This window comes from Neodiprion pinetum, chromosome 1 (genome assembly GCF_021155775.2).
Source record: "Neodiprion pinetum isolate iyNeoPine1 chromosome 1, iyNeoPine1.2, whole genome shotgun sequence".
NCBI lineage: Eukaryota > Metazoa > Arthropoda > Insecta > Hymenoptera > Diprionidae > Neodiprion > Neodiprion pinetum.
This window is the reverse complement of record NC_060232.1, coordinates 16,302,884-16,320,976: the sequence shown is the minus strand read 5'-3', so window position 1 is coordinate 16,320,976 and position 18,093 is coordinate 16,302,884. Positions and strand designations below refer to the sequence as shown.

Sequence of the window (18,093 nt, the reverse complement as noted above, 5' to 3'; positions counted from 1 at the left end):
GTTTCCACCTATTCAAATGAGTGATACGGAGAAGGTGTGGAAGATACTACAATATTATTTTAATGTAGTGCTACACACCAATCCTCGTCCGAATAATAACCATCATCGTCAGCTCTATCTATGTCTCCCAGGATTTCACGGATTTCATCAATCTGATCCAGAAGTAAACCGAATTCAAAGCGTGCGTCATTACCGCCATTCTAAACACCCTCCACCTCCTCCACCTCCTCCTCCTCCTCCTCCTCCTCCTCCTCCTCCTCCTCCTCCTCCTCTTCCTCCTCCTCCTCCTCCTCCTCCTCCTCCTCCTCCTCCTCCTCCTCCTCCTCCTCCTCCTCCTCCTCATCCTCCACATCACTCGATGATGATGATGATTCGAGATGATGCTCGCCAGCCAAATTATGTTCAAACTCGCGATGATCATCACCAACACTATCGTCAATACATCGCTCGGGGTTGATAATTAGCGTATCAGCATCACTATCAGTCAATTCATCCTTATCATCCTCCTCATAATAAGCCGCCCCTCTGCACACCCGCTTATATGTCGGCGATCGTGGTGGTGAATGGGGTGGGGAGTCTGATGGCCCCCTTTTCTGTCCGTTTATATTTTTTCGATATGATTCTAAAATTTTTCCAGAATTTTTATGGATACGATGATAGGGAATACAGAAAAGTTAAAACAAATCGAAAAAAACTTTTGTTAACATATTAATCAAATGCGATTATCATTACGGAATCCAACATTCACAGTATCGTAAGAGGATTGGCGTAGCACCACATACATATATCTGTGTATTCTATAAAGTACTCACAAAAAAATATAAACTCGTTGAAGTCTTGAGATTTTTCCAATGAACACCGATTTTTTTTCTTTCTCACAGCTCACTTTATCAAAAACGCCTGTTTTAACACGAAGGATTTCTCAAAATTACCAGAGAAGTTTTCAAACCACTGTTCGAATTAATATTAAAGGACTCGCACCCGCCCTCCACCGAGCAAAACCCAGCCGGCCAATTATTCGTAGAGCACGCACCACGTGACATAGAGACGAAAGAGTGACGCGGGGGGAGGCGGTATAAGCTAGGAGATAATTTCCTCAAGAGCTCTCCAGCTTTCCGTTGCATACCCCACGCTTATATGGTTGGGGATGTGCAGGCTCGGAATTGCTTGCTATGAAGAGTCGTAAAACCCCAAAACTACATGTGCACATACCATCCGGTGAAGAGCGGGCAAGATAAGATTTTTCTTACACCAAACACTGTTCGCCACCCGCTGCTTAACGACTCATAAAACCCAATAATTTGGGGATGGTGGGAGGGGGACTGCGGACCCCGTCGCCTCAGACGTCATTTTATCCTCCGATATGCGCAGAACGCAGTGCGCACCGTTCCCAAATTCTTGCGATCTATCGGTCCATATACATATAAGCTCAACACATCCGATGCAGACTCGTCAGTCTTACACAATACGTGCAAGTCAAAAAAGTTATACAAAGTTCAGCTTATATCAACGTCAAAGTCATGGCAGTCGAAGCGTATATGGGACTTGCGGAGCAGATGGAGGGGACGTACAATTTGCTGAGAGAGCAACCACCCGGAGAAGAGAATGACGCTGTCATTAATCATTGGACTGATATTGGAATTGCAAATATCCAAGTTCTGCGCGATATTTCCATGCAACGAGGAACAACCGTTGGTGCGAAAATACGGATCCAACATACGATCGCACTCCTGCAATCTTGGGTGACGAAGATCAAGCAGTTGCAGCAGCGCACAGTGGTGACGGGTGGAAATATCGGTACTCCTGCGGGTGTACAATGGGACGACGTGGATAGCGCTTTTGCCAGCCGAATCAGAACGGGGGTTGTCACAAATCTCCGTCATAAAAATTTGGACGCCTTTCTGGACGATGTGCAGCGCGTCGTCACCGAGAAGTTGGAGCTGATACTGCGCGAGGAGGGAAATGTGAAGGTTAACCTCATATTGTCATGCAAATTTAAAAATGCCAAGCACGAAGAGATCTCCACCGAAGTTAAGAGTTTCAACACCTCCAACGTGGCGATTCTCCTCCCATCGAGCGATATAAATGGTTGGTTTATACGTGCACGGGGTGATCTGCAGTCAAAGGTGGAAGATTTCGAGCAACGCGATTCCGGCTGGAGTATGATTGAGATCCTTAACCTCGCTGTAAATATCAATCGCTACCAGCCTCTCGCCGCGGGGGCTTCAACATTCGTCGAGCTGCCCCAAGACATTCAACGGAAGAAGGCTGTGGTGAACGTGAGGAACGAGGACGAAAGATGCCTTCTCTGGTCCGTCATAGCAGCCCTCCACCCGGTCAAGATCAACGCTGATAGGACTAGCCGTTATCATCAATATATTTCCGAGATGGACTGTACAGGTATCAAATTCCCTGCTACTCTACATGATGTGAAAGAGCTTGAGAGATTGAATAATTTGCGTATCAATGTACATGGTATAGAATCTCAAACTTTTTCGCATCATGCAAAATCAAATAAAAGTGTCATAGTGCCAATTTATTTGAGTAGAAATTTGCATAGCGTAAACATTGACACGATTCATCTTCTAATGGTTGAGAGTAATCCGGAAGACGATATGACTAGTGAGTTTGCACCGAGATTCCACTTTGCTTGGATTAAAGATCTTTCCCGATTGGTGAGCAAACAATTGTCCATTCATGAACACAAAACGTTTTTATGTGACAGATGTTTGTGCCACTTAAGCGCGAAACATGTCTACGACAATCACCGACAAGATTGTATTACGCTAAGTAAAGTACGCATGGAGTTTCCCAAGTGTAAAGATTTAGTATTTTCCAATTTTCAAAACAAAGGCACCGTTCCGTTTGTCGTATACGCCGATCTCGAATGTATATTAATCCCTGAACCTGTGGATGAATTTGAAACTCATAAGACTTGTGAAATTCAAACGCATATCCCGCACAGTGTAGCGTACTATGTACATTGCGCGTACGATGAGACTTTATCAGAGTTCCACGGTAAACGCGGTGTCGATTGCATAGATTGGTTTATGAAACAGCTTAAAGATTTATCAATTCAAGTAGAGTCACGCATCAAAAACATAATTCCGATGAAGTCTCTTACCCAAGTGCAACGCGATCGTCACATGCGCGCAAAGAATTGTTATATTTGTGAAAAACCGTTTACCCCTGAGGAGAAAAAGTGTTACGATCACTGTCACTTCACGGGTAAATATCGTGGTCCTGCTCATAATCAGTGTAATTTGAATTTCAGAGAGACGCACACAATTCCAATAGTTTTCCACAATTTGTCCGGTTACGATTCTCACTTTTTAATAAAATCCCTCGCGTCCACTTTTCCTGGTGAAATTACACTGCTACCCATAAATAAGGAAACATATATATCCTTCACCAAACGCGTCGATGGAACAATGATGCACTTGAGATTCATCGATTCGTTCCGATTTATGGCTAGCAGCATCGATAAACTTTCCAAATATTTGACCGATACCGATAAACGCATAACACGTAAATTTTATAATAACCCGACTCAGTTCAGTTTGATGACCCGCAAAGGCGTTTTTCCCTATGAATACGTCGATTGTTGGGGGAAACTCGATGAACCGCGATTACCTGCAAAGAAGCTTTTCTACTCGCACCTCTGCGATGCAAATATTTCAGACACCGATTACGAGCACGCGAAAACTGTTTGGAGGGAATTCCATTTAGAGTCATTGGGGAGCTATTCAGATTTATATTTAAAGACCGATGTTCTTTTGCTTGCCGATATTTTCGAAAATTTCCGCGCTAGCTGCTTCAAAACATACGATTTAGATCCGTTGCACTACTACACTGCACCGGGACTTGCTTTTGACGCGATGCTCAAGCATACTAATGTAAATTTGCAACTTTTAGACAACCCTGAAATGGTGTTATTGATTGAAAGAGCCATTCGAGGCGGCGTAGCGCAATGTTCTAATCGACACGCTAGGGCCAATAATAGATTCATGGGTACAGATTTTGATCCAAACAAAGCGGAATCGTATCTCATGTATTTTGACGTGAATAACCTGTACGGTGCAGCTATGAGCGTGCATTTACCAATCGGTTCGTTCGAGTGGGAGTACCAGCACATCGATATAACGAACCATCCGGACGATTCGCCGATCGGTTACTTTCTGGAGGTAGATTTGGACTACCCTGTAGAACTCCACGAGGATCACAAAGACTTACCTCTTTGTCCCGAACATTTTACTCCTCCGGGTAGTAAAAATGCCAAACTCGCGACCACCCTTCACCCCAAAACAAAGTATATATTGCACTATAGAAATTTGAAACAGTGTTTGAGTTTAGGATTGAAATTAACGAAAGTGCACAGAATTTTGAAGTTTGCACAATCTCCATGGCTCGAGCCTTACATCACGCTCAATACAGACATGCGTAAGCAATCTAGGAATGAATTTGAGAAAAACTTTTACAAACTCATGAATAACGCTGTGTTCGGCAAGACTATGGAGAATGTGCGAAATCATAAAGATGTTAAATTGGTTACAAAATGGGAGGGAAAAGGTGGTGCGAGAACGCTTATTGCCCGAACAAACTTTCACAGCTGCACCGTATTTGACACTGATATGGTTATCATTGAAATGAATCGTGTCAAAGTTCACTTCGCCAAACCTATTAACGTCGGCGCATCAATTCTGGATCTGTTAAAAATCTTTCTCTACGATTTCCACTATAATTATATTAAAACCAACTTCTCGAATAAACAGGCTAAATTGATGTATACCAACACAGACAGCCTTATTTATCAATTCAATGTGCCTAATATCTACGATATCATCAAACGTGACGTAGATACAATGTTTGACACCTCTGACTATCCGCCCGACAATGTGTATGGTATTCCCCTTAAAAACAAAAAACAACTAGGGCTAATGAAGGATGAAAATAATGGTAAAATTATGACAGAGTTTGTGGGACTGCGAGCAAAGCTGTACACATTTACTACGATGGGTGAGGATGGGGAAAAATATGACAGTGGCGTAAAAGTGAGTAAGCGTGCCAAGGGTGTAAGAAATTCAACGATAAATAGCATCACGTTTGATGATTATAAGCGCTGTCTGACGGCTTACCGAGAGTTGACTCTTCCACAGTGTTTAATACGCAGCAAAAAACACGAAGTAAGCACGATCGTACAAAAAAAATTGGCTCTGAGTTGGCAGGATGACAAGCGACAATTGATACCTGGACAGACCGACACCGTACCTTGGGGGTTTGTCCCAGCCCCCCAATAGCTATAGGATAAACTGTAGACATAGAATTGATGTAAATATTTGATGTTTGTCGCCTCAAACGATCCACCATCGGGCGGAAACGTTTCATCATCAATACGATATTTAATGGATTTGAAGTTTCAAAATGCGAATTCATATACTCAACAATTGTTTATTCATTTATTATTGATATATCAAGCAATTATTCATATTTATTCGTTTACCACGAGAAAAGTTTTCAGAAAATGAAAAAAATTTTTCAGGAAACGAAAAAAACTTTTCAGAAAATGAAAAAAACTTTTCAGAAAACAAAAAAAAGTTTTCAGAAAATGAGAAAAAGTTTTCAGAAAACGAAAAAAACTTTTCAGAAAACGAAAAAAACTTTTCAGAAAACGAAAAAAAGTTTTCAGAAAATGAAAAAAAGTTTTCAGAAAATGAAAAAAAGTTTTCAGGAAACGAAAAAAACTTTTCAGTAAATGAAAAAAACTTTTCAGAAAACGAAAAAAAGTTTTCACAAAATGAAAAAAAGTTTTCCAAAAAATAAAATGTGTAATAATCGTATGGCAAAATTGCATATTATCATTATTATTATCACTATTATTATTATCATTATTATCATTATTATTATTATTATTATTATTTTCGTAGTACAGAGTATGGCACATGTGCGTACAAAGGAGATAAAATGTGGAAATATTTGTATATTCAAAATCTTTTATTGTAATTCGGAAAATACATACAAATTATGTTACATGTCTGTTTTATTTATCCAACTATTGTGCGAACTATCAAAACCCAACCACTTCACATAGAACAGATTCCCCCGCTTACGTAATACTTTCTCCACAAGGTAGCCGTTGGGATATTTCACTTTGGCCAGCTCTTCCTCGTAGAAGCCCCCCTCGATGGGATGATCTTGATAATCGGTAAGTTTGTAGGTGGGTGGATTGGTATTTTTCACCTCACTCACGGTGAATATTTCTGTCGTCCAATTGGGTGTATAGCCTTTTTCAAATACATTCTTGTACTTGCTGATTCGAACTCGATCGCCTACACTGAATTTCCGCGCTCGATCACTTCGTTTGATTCGCCGAGGCTTGTACACGCTACGATACAGCTGTTTTTCATTCTCCGTGCTAACATCCACCGGTTTCATCCGAATCGTGCGATGTTTGGTGTTGTTGTAGGACTTCATTAAATCATCCATAATATTAATCCACTTGTACGATCCTTGGAGAGTAAACCGCTTTCACATTTTATTCTTCAATGTTCGATTGAAACGTTTGCATATCGACGCCATTAAGTTGCTAAATGTCGAATACATGTTGATATTGTGATGCTTCACGAGGGCTTTGAATTCGCTGTTGTAAAATTCTCTGCCTCGATCAACGTGCAGATGTGTAGGTATACGACTCTGGATCAGTACAGATTTCATGGCAGCGGCAACATCTTTCCCACTCTTGGACTTTATCGGCACCGCCCACGCGTACTTGGAAAATATATCGATGATTGTTAGTAGGTATTTGTATCCCTTGTTGCACGAACTGTATGCGGTCATATCAACGAGATCAGCTTGCCAGGTCTCATCCAGTCCGCGTACATCCACGAATCGGCGCGGATAGTTGCGTCGAGCCTGTCTGTGAAGTTCGGCAGCTATTGCAGTCTTCATTGTTCCCAACTCTTCACCTATCAATTTTTCGAAGTGCTGTCCAACCACTCTGGTTCCTCAATCGATACTAATTCCCCGCTGGTCTGTCCCAACGTTGGTGTTGCCTGCTCCCCAATATGTTTGATGCGATTCAGCGTATTTTCAATGATTTTGTTATTTACGCGTAGCTGTTTCAACTCCTCGTTGTGATTATGCGCGAAACTCTCAAAATTTGATTGAAAAGTATCCACAATATCCACAGCCATAGACTGTAAAGCAGTATTGAGAACTTTTAAGGAAACGGCGTCGGTGGAGTGCTGCGGATCAGCTATGTTACACAATTGATAAAGTGAGCTGTGAGAAAGAAAAAAAATCGGTGGTCATTGGAAAAATCTCAAGACTTCAACGAGTTTATATTTTTTTGTGAGTACTTTATAGAATACACATATATATGTATGTGGTGCTACGCCAATCCTCTTACGATACTGTGAATGTTGAATTCCGTAATGATAATCGCATTTGATTAGTATGTTAACAAAAGTTTTTTCCGATTTGTTTTAACTTTTCTGTATTCCCTATCATCGTATTCATAAGAATTCTGGAAAAATTTTAGAATCATATCGAAAAAATACGAACGGACAGAAAAGGGGGCCATCAGACTCCCCACCCCATTCACTACCACGATCGCCGACATATAAGCGGGTGTGCAGAGGGGCGGCTTATTATGAGGAGGATGATGAGGATGAATTGACTGATAGTGATGCTGATACGCTAATTATCAACCCCGAGCGATGTATTGACGATAGTGTTGGTGATGATCATCGCGAGTTTGAACATAATTTGGCTGGCGAGCATCATCTCGAATCATCATCATCATCGAGTGATGTGGAGGATGAGGAGGAGGAGGAGGAGGAGGAGGAGGAGGAGGAGGAGGAGGAGGAGGAGGAGGAGGAGGAGGTGGAGGAGGTGGAGGGTGTTTGGAATGGCGGTAATGACGCACGCTTTGAATTCGGTTTACTTCTGGATCAGATTGATGAAATCCGTGAAATCCTGGGAGACATAGATAGAGCTGACGATGATGGTTATTATTCGGACGAGGATTGGTGTGTAGCGCTACATTAAAATAATATTGTAGTATCTTCCACACCTTCTCCGTATCACTCATTTGAATAGGTGGAAACTTTTTTTGAATTGGAGATTTATCATGCATATAAATGATGAGTGCAGCAGCATCAACTTTTCTATTTCGGCTTGCTCTTTTTACAGATTTTTCATTGCGAATCAATTTTGGAAAGAAAAAAAATGTCATCTCATTCGAGTGATGATGACGACGAGTGGTCGAGCGTTGATTGGGGTGAGGATGAGGAGGCTGAGGAAGAGATAATTATAGGCTTTTCCGAAGCAACACGCGAGTTCTCGTTGGAGGAGCTTCGGGATCTCGTTGAGGATGCGCGAGCTGCTCGAGTGAGACCAAACAGCCAATATTATACAGGGTGTCCCTAAATTGCCTCCCACGGACTAGCCAGCATAATACCTCGTTAAAATCCAACCGAGAATTTCTTTTCCGGAAGATCGTCCGACGCATAGTTTTTGAATTATAAGCGATAGCGCTAGGCCAATCAGAGTGCACCATTTCATCTAGATTTGCCGCCACGGAAATTGCTGTTTTGTTCGTCTGGGTGAATTATTATTATTTGTTTACGAATTAAATATCGGCACCTCCCCTCTTTCGCTGCTGTACCCCTTATGCTTGAGGATGCGCTTCTGTTTACACACACAAGTGTGCGCCCATGGATGTGCGGCCGGCAGCGTATGCCGCGGCAACAATACCGAGGTCAGCGCTCGAGAAGGGGTACAACAGGGAGAGAGGGGAGGTGCCGATATTAAATTCGTAAACGAATAATAATAATTCACCCAGACGAACAAAACAGCAATATCCGTGGCGGCAAATCTAGATGAAATGGTGCACTCTGATTGGCCTAGCGCTATCGCTTATAATTCAAAAACTACGCGTCGGACGAGCTTCCGGAAAAAAAATTCTCGGTTGGATTTTAACGAGGTATCATGCTGGCTAGTCCGTGGGAGGCAATTTAGGGACACCCTGTATAAATTACGAAGATATATGTATGCAAATAATTGTAGAAAAATGGGCGAATGAAACTATCGTAATAATTATAGATGTCGAAAATAGCGATGATGATGATAATGTTAACGAACAGGATAGCGATAATGATGTTATGGATGATTTCGAGGAATAAACCACGCTAAATTCATAATTATTGATTATATATTTTTCACAAGTAAAAATTCATAACATTTACATTTTGTATGACGAGAATGGGTAAAAGTTATAAAGATATATATTTGTAATGTATCCTATTTTTAGATTATAATTTTATCGAATAGTAAATTTTTTTAATTCCATGTATAAGCTATGATATAATTGAGATTAATTTTATCGAATATTCTACATATAAACGCGAATATAATTGTATATATCGTAATAAATTCTATTGTTATTTTGGTAAATATCGTCCATATTATCTATACACGCGATTGCAAGCTAAACAGTCTTTAATTAGAGGATTCGGTCCATCCACGATATCGCCATCGGGTCCTGGTGTGTAATGTATGCTACATCTGCGGAACCTTGCGACGGCGTGGTCCATTTTCATATTCTCTGGTAGTTTATCCCACGCATCATTGATGGAGTTTGATGCGAACGTGCAGATAAATTCTTTTGGTAAAAAAGCTATATCCTCGGACATCATTCCCCTTAAACCGTCCAATTCTTTGTACAGACGGAAGGATTTCTCGAGGGAGCTGGTACACTCCTTCGAATACCAACTCCTCAGTCGCTGCACATTTTCAAAGGCGCAATTGTATGCCGGGATGTATTCAGAGTTGTCATCATACCAAATTGAGCCTGGCGCTGCTGCTTGCTGGAGGTTATTCGCTGGAGAGTATCCATGGTTCGCGTCGTGCCACGATGCCGCTTCCATATACCTCAATTTTTCCATTTCAGGGGGTATGATATGCAAATCTTCCATATTAATAACCCTCGTTGTACCATCGACGATCTCCGTCAGCCATGCTTTCTTCTCCGCCCCTTTGACGTATACGTAACACGAATTTTCAACCATTTTTCTCACAATCTTCGTCACATCCTCGTCAGATTTGTTGCCCGCGTTCCATGATATTCCGTGGTGATTGTGCGTCAACCATACATTGGTAGCTCTACATTCAAGTGGTAGGCTTGCCAAATCATAGGGCGGCTTGAAAATGATGTAATCCAGACCCGACCCGTTTACATTCACGACTGCGACTTCCTTGGGTACAAACTTCATGTTATGACCGATAAAACATTGCACGTCTAGGATCATCGCCATGTTGAGGAGTGGGAATGTTGCGCTCGATTATATACTGACGGATTGTATGTGGAAGACTGACTATTCCATCTCCAGCACACCCGCTTTTACCCCCTCGTGGATGAATTTTGTGGAAGTAGAGGGGGATCGTATAGTTCATTTAAGGCGCATAACTGCATGAAAATTCGAACTTGTTGAATTCTCCACCAAGGTATTTCATTTGCAGACGATTTTCTCCGGCCATGCTACACATTTCAGTCAGCTGACTGGAATCTTCTTGTAGAACTCTTGCGATTCTCGGTGGTAAGAAGACGTTATATTCTCCATCGATTGTCGCCAAAACACTTACCCCGAATTTTGTTTTGACCAGTCGTAACCCGATGACGTCATACACTCTCCCAATTTCGAGTTCCGACATCTTCTTGGTTGGCAGATTCTCCAGGCGGCTGACGTGGTTAACTTTTGCTAGATCCATCGCGTTTCAAGGTTATTTCACGAGCGAGAACAGTTCACAATGAGAATACGATGAGAACAGAGTGACGATCACGATAGACGTACGCTTTATATACCACCCACCCCCACTACAATTTTTCCATTGGACAAGTCTCGACACGCATATTGTGCGAGGAATTTTTATGGGGACCACTGCCCCAGACTGGTTTAAGTTCATTGTCGGCACCATCTCAAAGAGCAATTTCCTGGAATTTTTTCAATAGATCTAGCGGGTTCTTACCTTATCTGATTTATGTGCGGCTTTCCGGCGACAAACAAGTCTCGACAGGAATTATTTTGTGTGTGTGTGTGTGTGTGTGTGTGTGTGTGTGTGTGTGTGTGTGTGTGTGTGTGTGTGTGTGTGTGTGTGTGTCAAATCCTATGAAAATAGCCACCGAAAATGACCGGGGGGGGGGGGGGGGGGGTGAGAGAGGGTGCGCCGTGAGTCCGGTGGTCGGGGGGGGGGGGGGGGGGGGCTAGGGGGGAGCTAGGGGGGAACTAGGGGGGAGCGCCGCCATCTTTGAGTTAGAACTCTCATATATACACTACTGTCGTTCATTTTTGGAGTATTGGCCTCAGACGTGCCTTCGTTACTTTTAGCGATATCTGCACCTAGGGGAATGCGATAATTAAACAAAGTGACGGGGTACGAAATACCACGTCACAATATATATATATATATATAAATAAATGTATTTTCTATTCAATTATATTAATGTATAATATATATATATATATATATATATATATGTTCAGTCAACACCCAAACTGCCCGGGCGAAGCGAAGTTCGGCTTACCCGCAGCAAGAAGGCAGCACTAAGCAGAGCACAGATCACCCGACAATCGATAGCCAATCAATGAATCTCTAGTTCAAATTCACTGACACTTGCGCATTTCGCTATTCTCTGACGTCATTCGCTATGAATTTTCTGATTGGCTCTTAGCTATGGGACATGCTTAGTCTTCCTCACGGGGAAGAAGATTCGTTTTCTAACGGTTTCCGCCATTATTCTTCTTTCGGCTACCTCAAGTTCACCTCGTGTTCTTCTCTCAGCTAATTTTTCTAATTGCTTGGCTTCTGTTAACCAAAATTACTGTGTGTAAATTCGCTTTAAATCAATTATTTAATTAATTGTGTTTTGGGTGCATTCGCTGCCACGTGTTACTCTTGGCATTGTATTTATTCGGGTAATTCGCTAACTGTATATAGTGTACAATAAATATCATTATAATTTTTTTGTTTTTTGCCAAATTCAGTGCGCGCAGTTTTTTTTATTTTTCTCTTTTTATTGTGACAAACTGTATCAGACCAGATCCCGAATTCCTCTATTGTTACTCGCTTTAACATTTGGTCCTTCGAGCCGGATCGGTGCTGGTTTGGTCACAATAGAATTGTGCTTGGCTTATTCTCTGGGTTATTTCTCACGTTAACAATTCGTGTTCAGCATTTGGTGTATTCGCTGTGCAGTGCCAATCTGGTGAAAAGCTAAGTGTCAAAGGCATCGCTGGACACATCGGGTGTCGCCTTTGGCGGTCAGTGTACACCGGTACATAGAACTTTTCCGTATCATTTGACCGAAAACTTAGTTCCGGGTCACCAGCACTGTTATTCGCATCATGTCTCTCAACAACAAGGCTGCGCTGCAGCAGGACCGGGTTGATTCTCTGGCCAACATTGATCAAAGACTCACGCCTGAGGCACTTCAGGCGATGTCTCTCGAGCAAGCCATGGCCCAGTTGGCTTTAGTCAATAGAACCGTCGACCGTATTGAGGCCTTGCACGAACGCATTTACGAGGAGCACGAAGAAGTGCTCGAACATGAGTACCACACCGCTCAGGTCTATCAACGTGGTGCAACGCTGTACGGGAGCCTGCAGACCCGCTTGGAGGCCAAGGTGAACTCCCTGAAGGCAGAGGCGACACCTAGGCATGCAGATGCTACACAATTTTTCGCGACTGGGCCATCCTCTACTAAATTGCCTCACATAAAACTACCACACATTATCGTCACCCAAATGGGCGTTACGTGGTGCACTTGCCACTCAAGGACAAGGTAGAAGCACTTGGGAATTCACTGAGATCCGCACAATTTTCACTGCGTCGGGTTTTGAAACGGATGAGCACGGACACTACTTACAGTGACCTCTACCACAACTTTATGTCTGAGTACGAGAACATGGGTCACATGAAACACATTTCTATGGCAGATCTACCGGAACAACATTGCTTCCTACCTCATCACGGTGTCCTCAAGGAACAGAGCACTACTACAAAGCTCAGAGTAGTGTTCAATGGATCATGCAACACCTCATCAGGAGTTTCGCTGAATGGGATCTTACACGTTGGGCCAAAAATACAAGTAGACATCTGCGATGTACTACTCCGCATTCGTCGGTTTCCAATACTTTTTGGATCCGACATCACAAAGATGTTTCGGCAAATTGACATAGATCCGAAGGACTGGCCGTTACAGTCCATCCTCTGGAAGACCAAGGACAATTCTCAGCAAGCGTACACCCTCACTACGGTCACATACGGCACAACTTGTGCTCCTTATCTTGCTGTCAGGACTCTACTGCAACTAGTAGAGGACGAAGGATCCAAATACCCGCTGGCAGTAGCTCCAATGACTGAAACCCGCTACGTAGATGACATCTACGGGGGAGCTGACACAGAGACGGAAGCGATTGCAATCGCTAAACAAACCAGGGAACTCTGTGCAGCTGGATGCTTCCCATTAACAAAATGGTCAAGTAACAGCGCTCGGTTACTCGCTACAATGTCACCAAACGATCAACCAGTGAACTCGCTACGGGAAATCGGAGATACTACGGTGAAGGTCCTCGGAGTTGGCTGGAATCCTCACCACGATGTATTCCAGTTCAACTATCACTTGGCTGAAGATCCTCCAGCAACAAAACGGGCAATCTTGTCTGAAATTGCTCGTCTGTATGATCCTCTCGGTTTCCTCGCTCCGATCATCATCAAAGCCAAGGTGATCATGCAAGAACTCTGGCTTGAAAAACTGGGCTGGGATGATCAATTGGCTCCGACACAACTCCACAAGTGGACGGTATTTCGAGCGGACCTCACCAACCTTGCTAACCTCCGGGTAAACAGATGGATTAATCTCAAGGAGAATGTGTCTGCAGAGCTCCACGGGTTCTCAGACGCATCCCAACTCGCTATGGCTGCGGTGGTCTACCTGAAGGTGACGGATCTTCAGGGGAATTCGTCAGTTGCACTTTTATGCTCCAAAACTCAAGTAGCCCCTCTGAAACCACTCACAATTCCACGTTTGGAGTTGAACGCTGCCGTACTTCTCACCAGACTTACTCTCTACGTGCGAAAAACACTTAACTTGGAGCAAATACCAATCTATTTGTGGACTGACTCTGCAGTAACCCTCGCTTGGATACAAAGTCAACCCTCTCGCTGGAAAACTTACGTACGCAACAGGGTTGCGAAAATACAAGACACTCTTCCTGGAAGCCGCTGGACCTTTATCGCTGGGAAAAGTAATCCAGCTGACTGTGCTTCGCGAGGACTGTCAGTTGGCAAACTGCTGAAACACCCGCTTTGGTGGTCGGGTCCAAAATGGCTCAGTTTGTCCCAAGAAAACTGGCCAACTATTGAACCACCTGCTACGACCGCAACTCATCAGGAAGAGAGACCAGGTCTAACCTTCATGACATTCGCTAAAACAGATTCACATCCTCTGCAAATTCTCTTAGAACGCTTTTCTCGCTGGGTTTCGCTGGTTCGAACGCTTGGAATCTGTCTACGTGCCATCAGCCGAATGAAAAGGGTGCCACAGTCCTCACTAGCCACCCCGCTATCTGCTGGAGACCTGGAACCCGCAAAATGGCTACTGGTCAAATATACACAAGGCCAGTACTTCTCATCGGAACTCAAGCTGCTTTCTGACGGGGGATTCCTACCAAAAAATCACCCACTCGCCAAGCTGACCCCCTTTGTCGACTATCACGGAATTTTGAGAGTCGGTGGCCGCTTGAAAAATTCGCTATTGGACAGTCAGCAGAAAAATCCAGCGATTCTGCCTAGATACTCACTGCTGACGTCACTCCTCATCGATCATGCACACAAACGGAACTTTCACGGGGGAACGCAATTGACTCTGGCTGCGTTACGCCAATCCTACTGGATTATTGGTGGCCGCGTACCAGTCAGATCTCACATCTTACGCTGCGTAGTCTGTGCTAGACACCGAGGTGTTCGAGCACAGCAATTGATGGGACAACTGCCCCCCTCTAGAGTGACTCCCGCACGAGCGTTTCTACATACAGGATTAGACTACGCTGGGCCAGTCACTCTGAAAACCTTCCAGGGTCGTGGAGCGAAAACTTACAAGGGGTGGATTGCAGTTTTCGTGTGCTTCACGACCTCCGCTATACATCTGGAACTCGTCACGGACTACTCTACAGGCGCATTCATCGCAGCGTATCGGAGGTTCGCAAGTCGCCGGGGCGTCTGCCACACCATTTATTCGGACTGTGGTACAAACTTTGTGGGTGCAGATGCAACTCTAAGGGCTGAATTCGCATCAGGATCAAAATCACTGGGAGAACTTTCACATTTACTGGCTACAGATGGCACAACCTGGAAGTTCAATCCGCCTGGAGCTCCGCACTTTGGAGGTAAATGGGAAGCTGCCGTCAAGTCTATCAAATTCCATCTCACAAGAACTATCGGAGAGCATCTGATGACTTACGAGCAGCTCACTACGGTGTTGACACAGATCGAAGCCGTGGTAAATTCTCGGCCTCTCGCCCCACTCTCGGAAGATCCTGCCGACCTGGAACCACTAACTCCAGGTCACTTCCTCATTGGAGAACCACTCACCGCTGTTCCGGAACCTTCGCTACCTTCAACAACGGAATCGACGCTAACTGGGTACAAGTTGCTACAGCAACTGTTGCAACAGTTTTGGAGACGTTGGAGCAACGAAGTGCTTCAACGTCATCAGGGCATCTCCAAATGGCATCGGGCGTCCAACGACATCAAAGTTGGCTCTCTGGTGCTCCTCACAGATGAGCGGTTCCCACCTACCAAATGGCCACTCGCTAGGGTAATCGCTATCCACCCAGGGAAGGACGGACATACCCGCGTAGTGACACTGAAGACAGCTACCACGGAATTGACCCGACCAATTGCGAAACTATGTGTTCTGCCCATTGAAGATCTTGACGTCTCAGCCGTCAACCCGGGGGAGAATGTTCAGTCAACACCCAAACTGCCCGGGCGAAGCGAAGTTCGGCTTACCCGCAGCAAGAAGGCAGCACTAAGCAGAGCACAGATCACCCGACAATCGATAGCCAATCAATGAATCTCTAGTTCAAATTCACTGACACTTGCGCATTTCGCTATTCTCTGACGTCATTCGCTATGAATTTTCTGATTGGCTCTTAGCTATGGGACATGCTTAGTCTTCCTCACGGGGAAGAAGATTCGTTTTCTAACGGTTTCCGCCATTATTCTTCTTTCGGCTACCTCAAGTTCACCTCGTGTTCTTCTCTCAGCTAATTTTTCTAATTGCTTGGCTTCTGTTAACCAAAATTACTGTGTGTAAATTCGCTTTAAATCAATTATTTAATTAATTGTGTTTTGGGTGCATTCGCTGCCACGTGTTACTCTTGGCATTGTATTTATTCGGGTAATTCGCTAACTGTATATAGTGTACAATAAATATCATTATAATTTTTTTGTTTTTTGCCAAATTCAGTGCGCGCAGTTTTTTTTATTTTTCTCTTTTTATTGTGACAAACTGTATCAGACCAGATCCCGAATTCCTCTATTGTTACTCGCTTTAACAATATACCATATATATATATACATACATATATAATATATATATGTACGTATATATATTATAATGTTTAATTCACTTTTAAAAAAAGAGAAATTTAAAAAAAAAATTTTCTTCACATCAATTGAATTCATTAAAAATGAATATGATTATTTAAAAAATCCTATATAGTTTTTAATTATTGGCTCGAATTCAAAGACGGAGGAGCTGCTATATCTGAAGAACATAATAAAAATCATCATAAACATATTCTAGGCACATAATTTATTGAACCCTTATTAATAAATAATCTTCGACTTCTCAAACGCTCATAAATAATATTTACTAAACAAAATAAACCCGAAGAACATAAACCATGAGAAATTAATAATAAATAAGAACCATAAATTCCTCATCTTATTAAAGTTAATAAACCAGATAATATTATTAATATGAGCAATTGAAGAATAAGCAATTAAAGATTTTAAATCAACTTGAAATATTCTAATTAAACTAATATAAATTCCTCCTATTATTCTCAAAACAATTGAATGAACATTTAAAAAAATCCCCATATTAATTAAATATAAATAAACTCGCAATAAACCATACCCCCCTAACTTCAATATAATAGCAGCTAAAACCATTGAACCACAAACAGGAGCTTCTAGATGAGCTTTAGGCAACCATAAATGTATAAAAAAAATAGGTAACTTTACTAAAAAACCAAAAATTAAAAATACAAATAAATAAAAAGAATAAACTTGAAATCAATTTTCCACAGAAAAAATATGATTTAAATTTTTAAATTCGAAAAATAAATAAATAATTCTTAATAATAAAGGTAAAGAAGCAAATAAAGTGTAAAATAATAAATGAATACCTGCTTGAACCCGATCCAATTGATTACCTCATCCTAAAATTAAACAAAAAGTAGGAATCAAACTACATTCAAAAAAAGATAAAATAAAAATAAATTATTTACAGTAAATGTCAAAAATAAAAATAAAATTAAAAAAAAATATTAATAGAATAAAATATTTCAAATAAATCTTTAATTCATAAATAAAATACCTTGATATAATTATTAATGCTCCGATTCATAAAGTTAATAAAACTAACCCAAACAATAAATTATCACACCCTAAAAAAATATTTATGCTCTTAAATTCAAATCTATAATTTCCAGAAAATATAAAAAGAATTTAGAAAAGAAGAATTAAACTTAAAAAATTAAAAATTATCCTTAAAAATTGTAATTAAAAATAATAAATAAAAATAAAACTTTATCATTAAAAAATATTCAAAACTTGAAAATAATCATGACCATGTGATCGAATTATATAAATCAAAATAGATAAACCCAAAACCCCCTCACAAACTCTAAAAATTAAAAAAATTATAATGAAATACATCTGTAATATATACATATTCAAAAATGAAATTAATATTGAATATAATATTGAAATAATAAATTCAATTCTTGATAAAACTATCAATAA

The 18,093-nt window shown here is 41.7% G+C and overlaps 2 protein-coding genes across 2 annotated transcripts; one reads left to right on the top strand and one right to left on the bottom strand.

Annotated features, from left to right (window-relative positions):
• The first annotated feature begins 8,226 nt into the window (after positions 1-8,226).
• LOC138191375 (uncharacterized) lies at positions 8,227-16,132 on the top strand. The gene is made up of 3 exons (XM_069138120.1): positions 8,227-8,388; positions 12,372-12,838; positions 12,925-16,132. The coding sequence occupies exons 1-3, from the start codon at positions 8,227-8,229 to the stop codon at positions 16,130-16,132; spliced, it is 3,837 nt and encodes a 1,278-aa protein (XP_068994221.1).
• A 658-nt stretch (positions 16,133-16,790) lies between these two features.
• On the bottom strand, positions 16,791-17,547 carry LOC138191374 (NADH-ubiquinone oxidoreductase chain 4-like; the record flags this gene model as incomplete). The annotated part of the gene is given in 2 exon segments (XM_069138119.1): positions 16,791-17,040; positions 17,042-17,547. Coding segments are annotated over 2 exon segments (756 nt in total), but the record flags the coding sequence as incomplete, so codon positions are not given.
• Between the last annotated feature and the right edge of the window lie 546 nt (positions 17,548-18,093).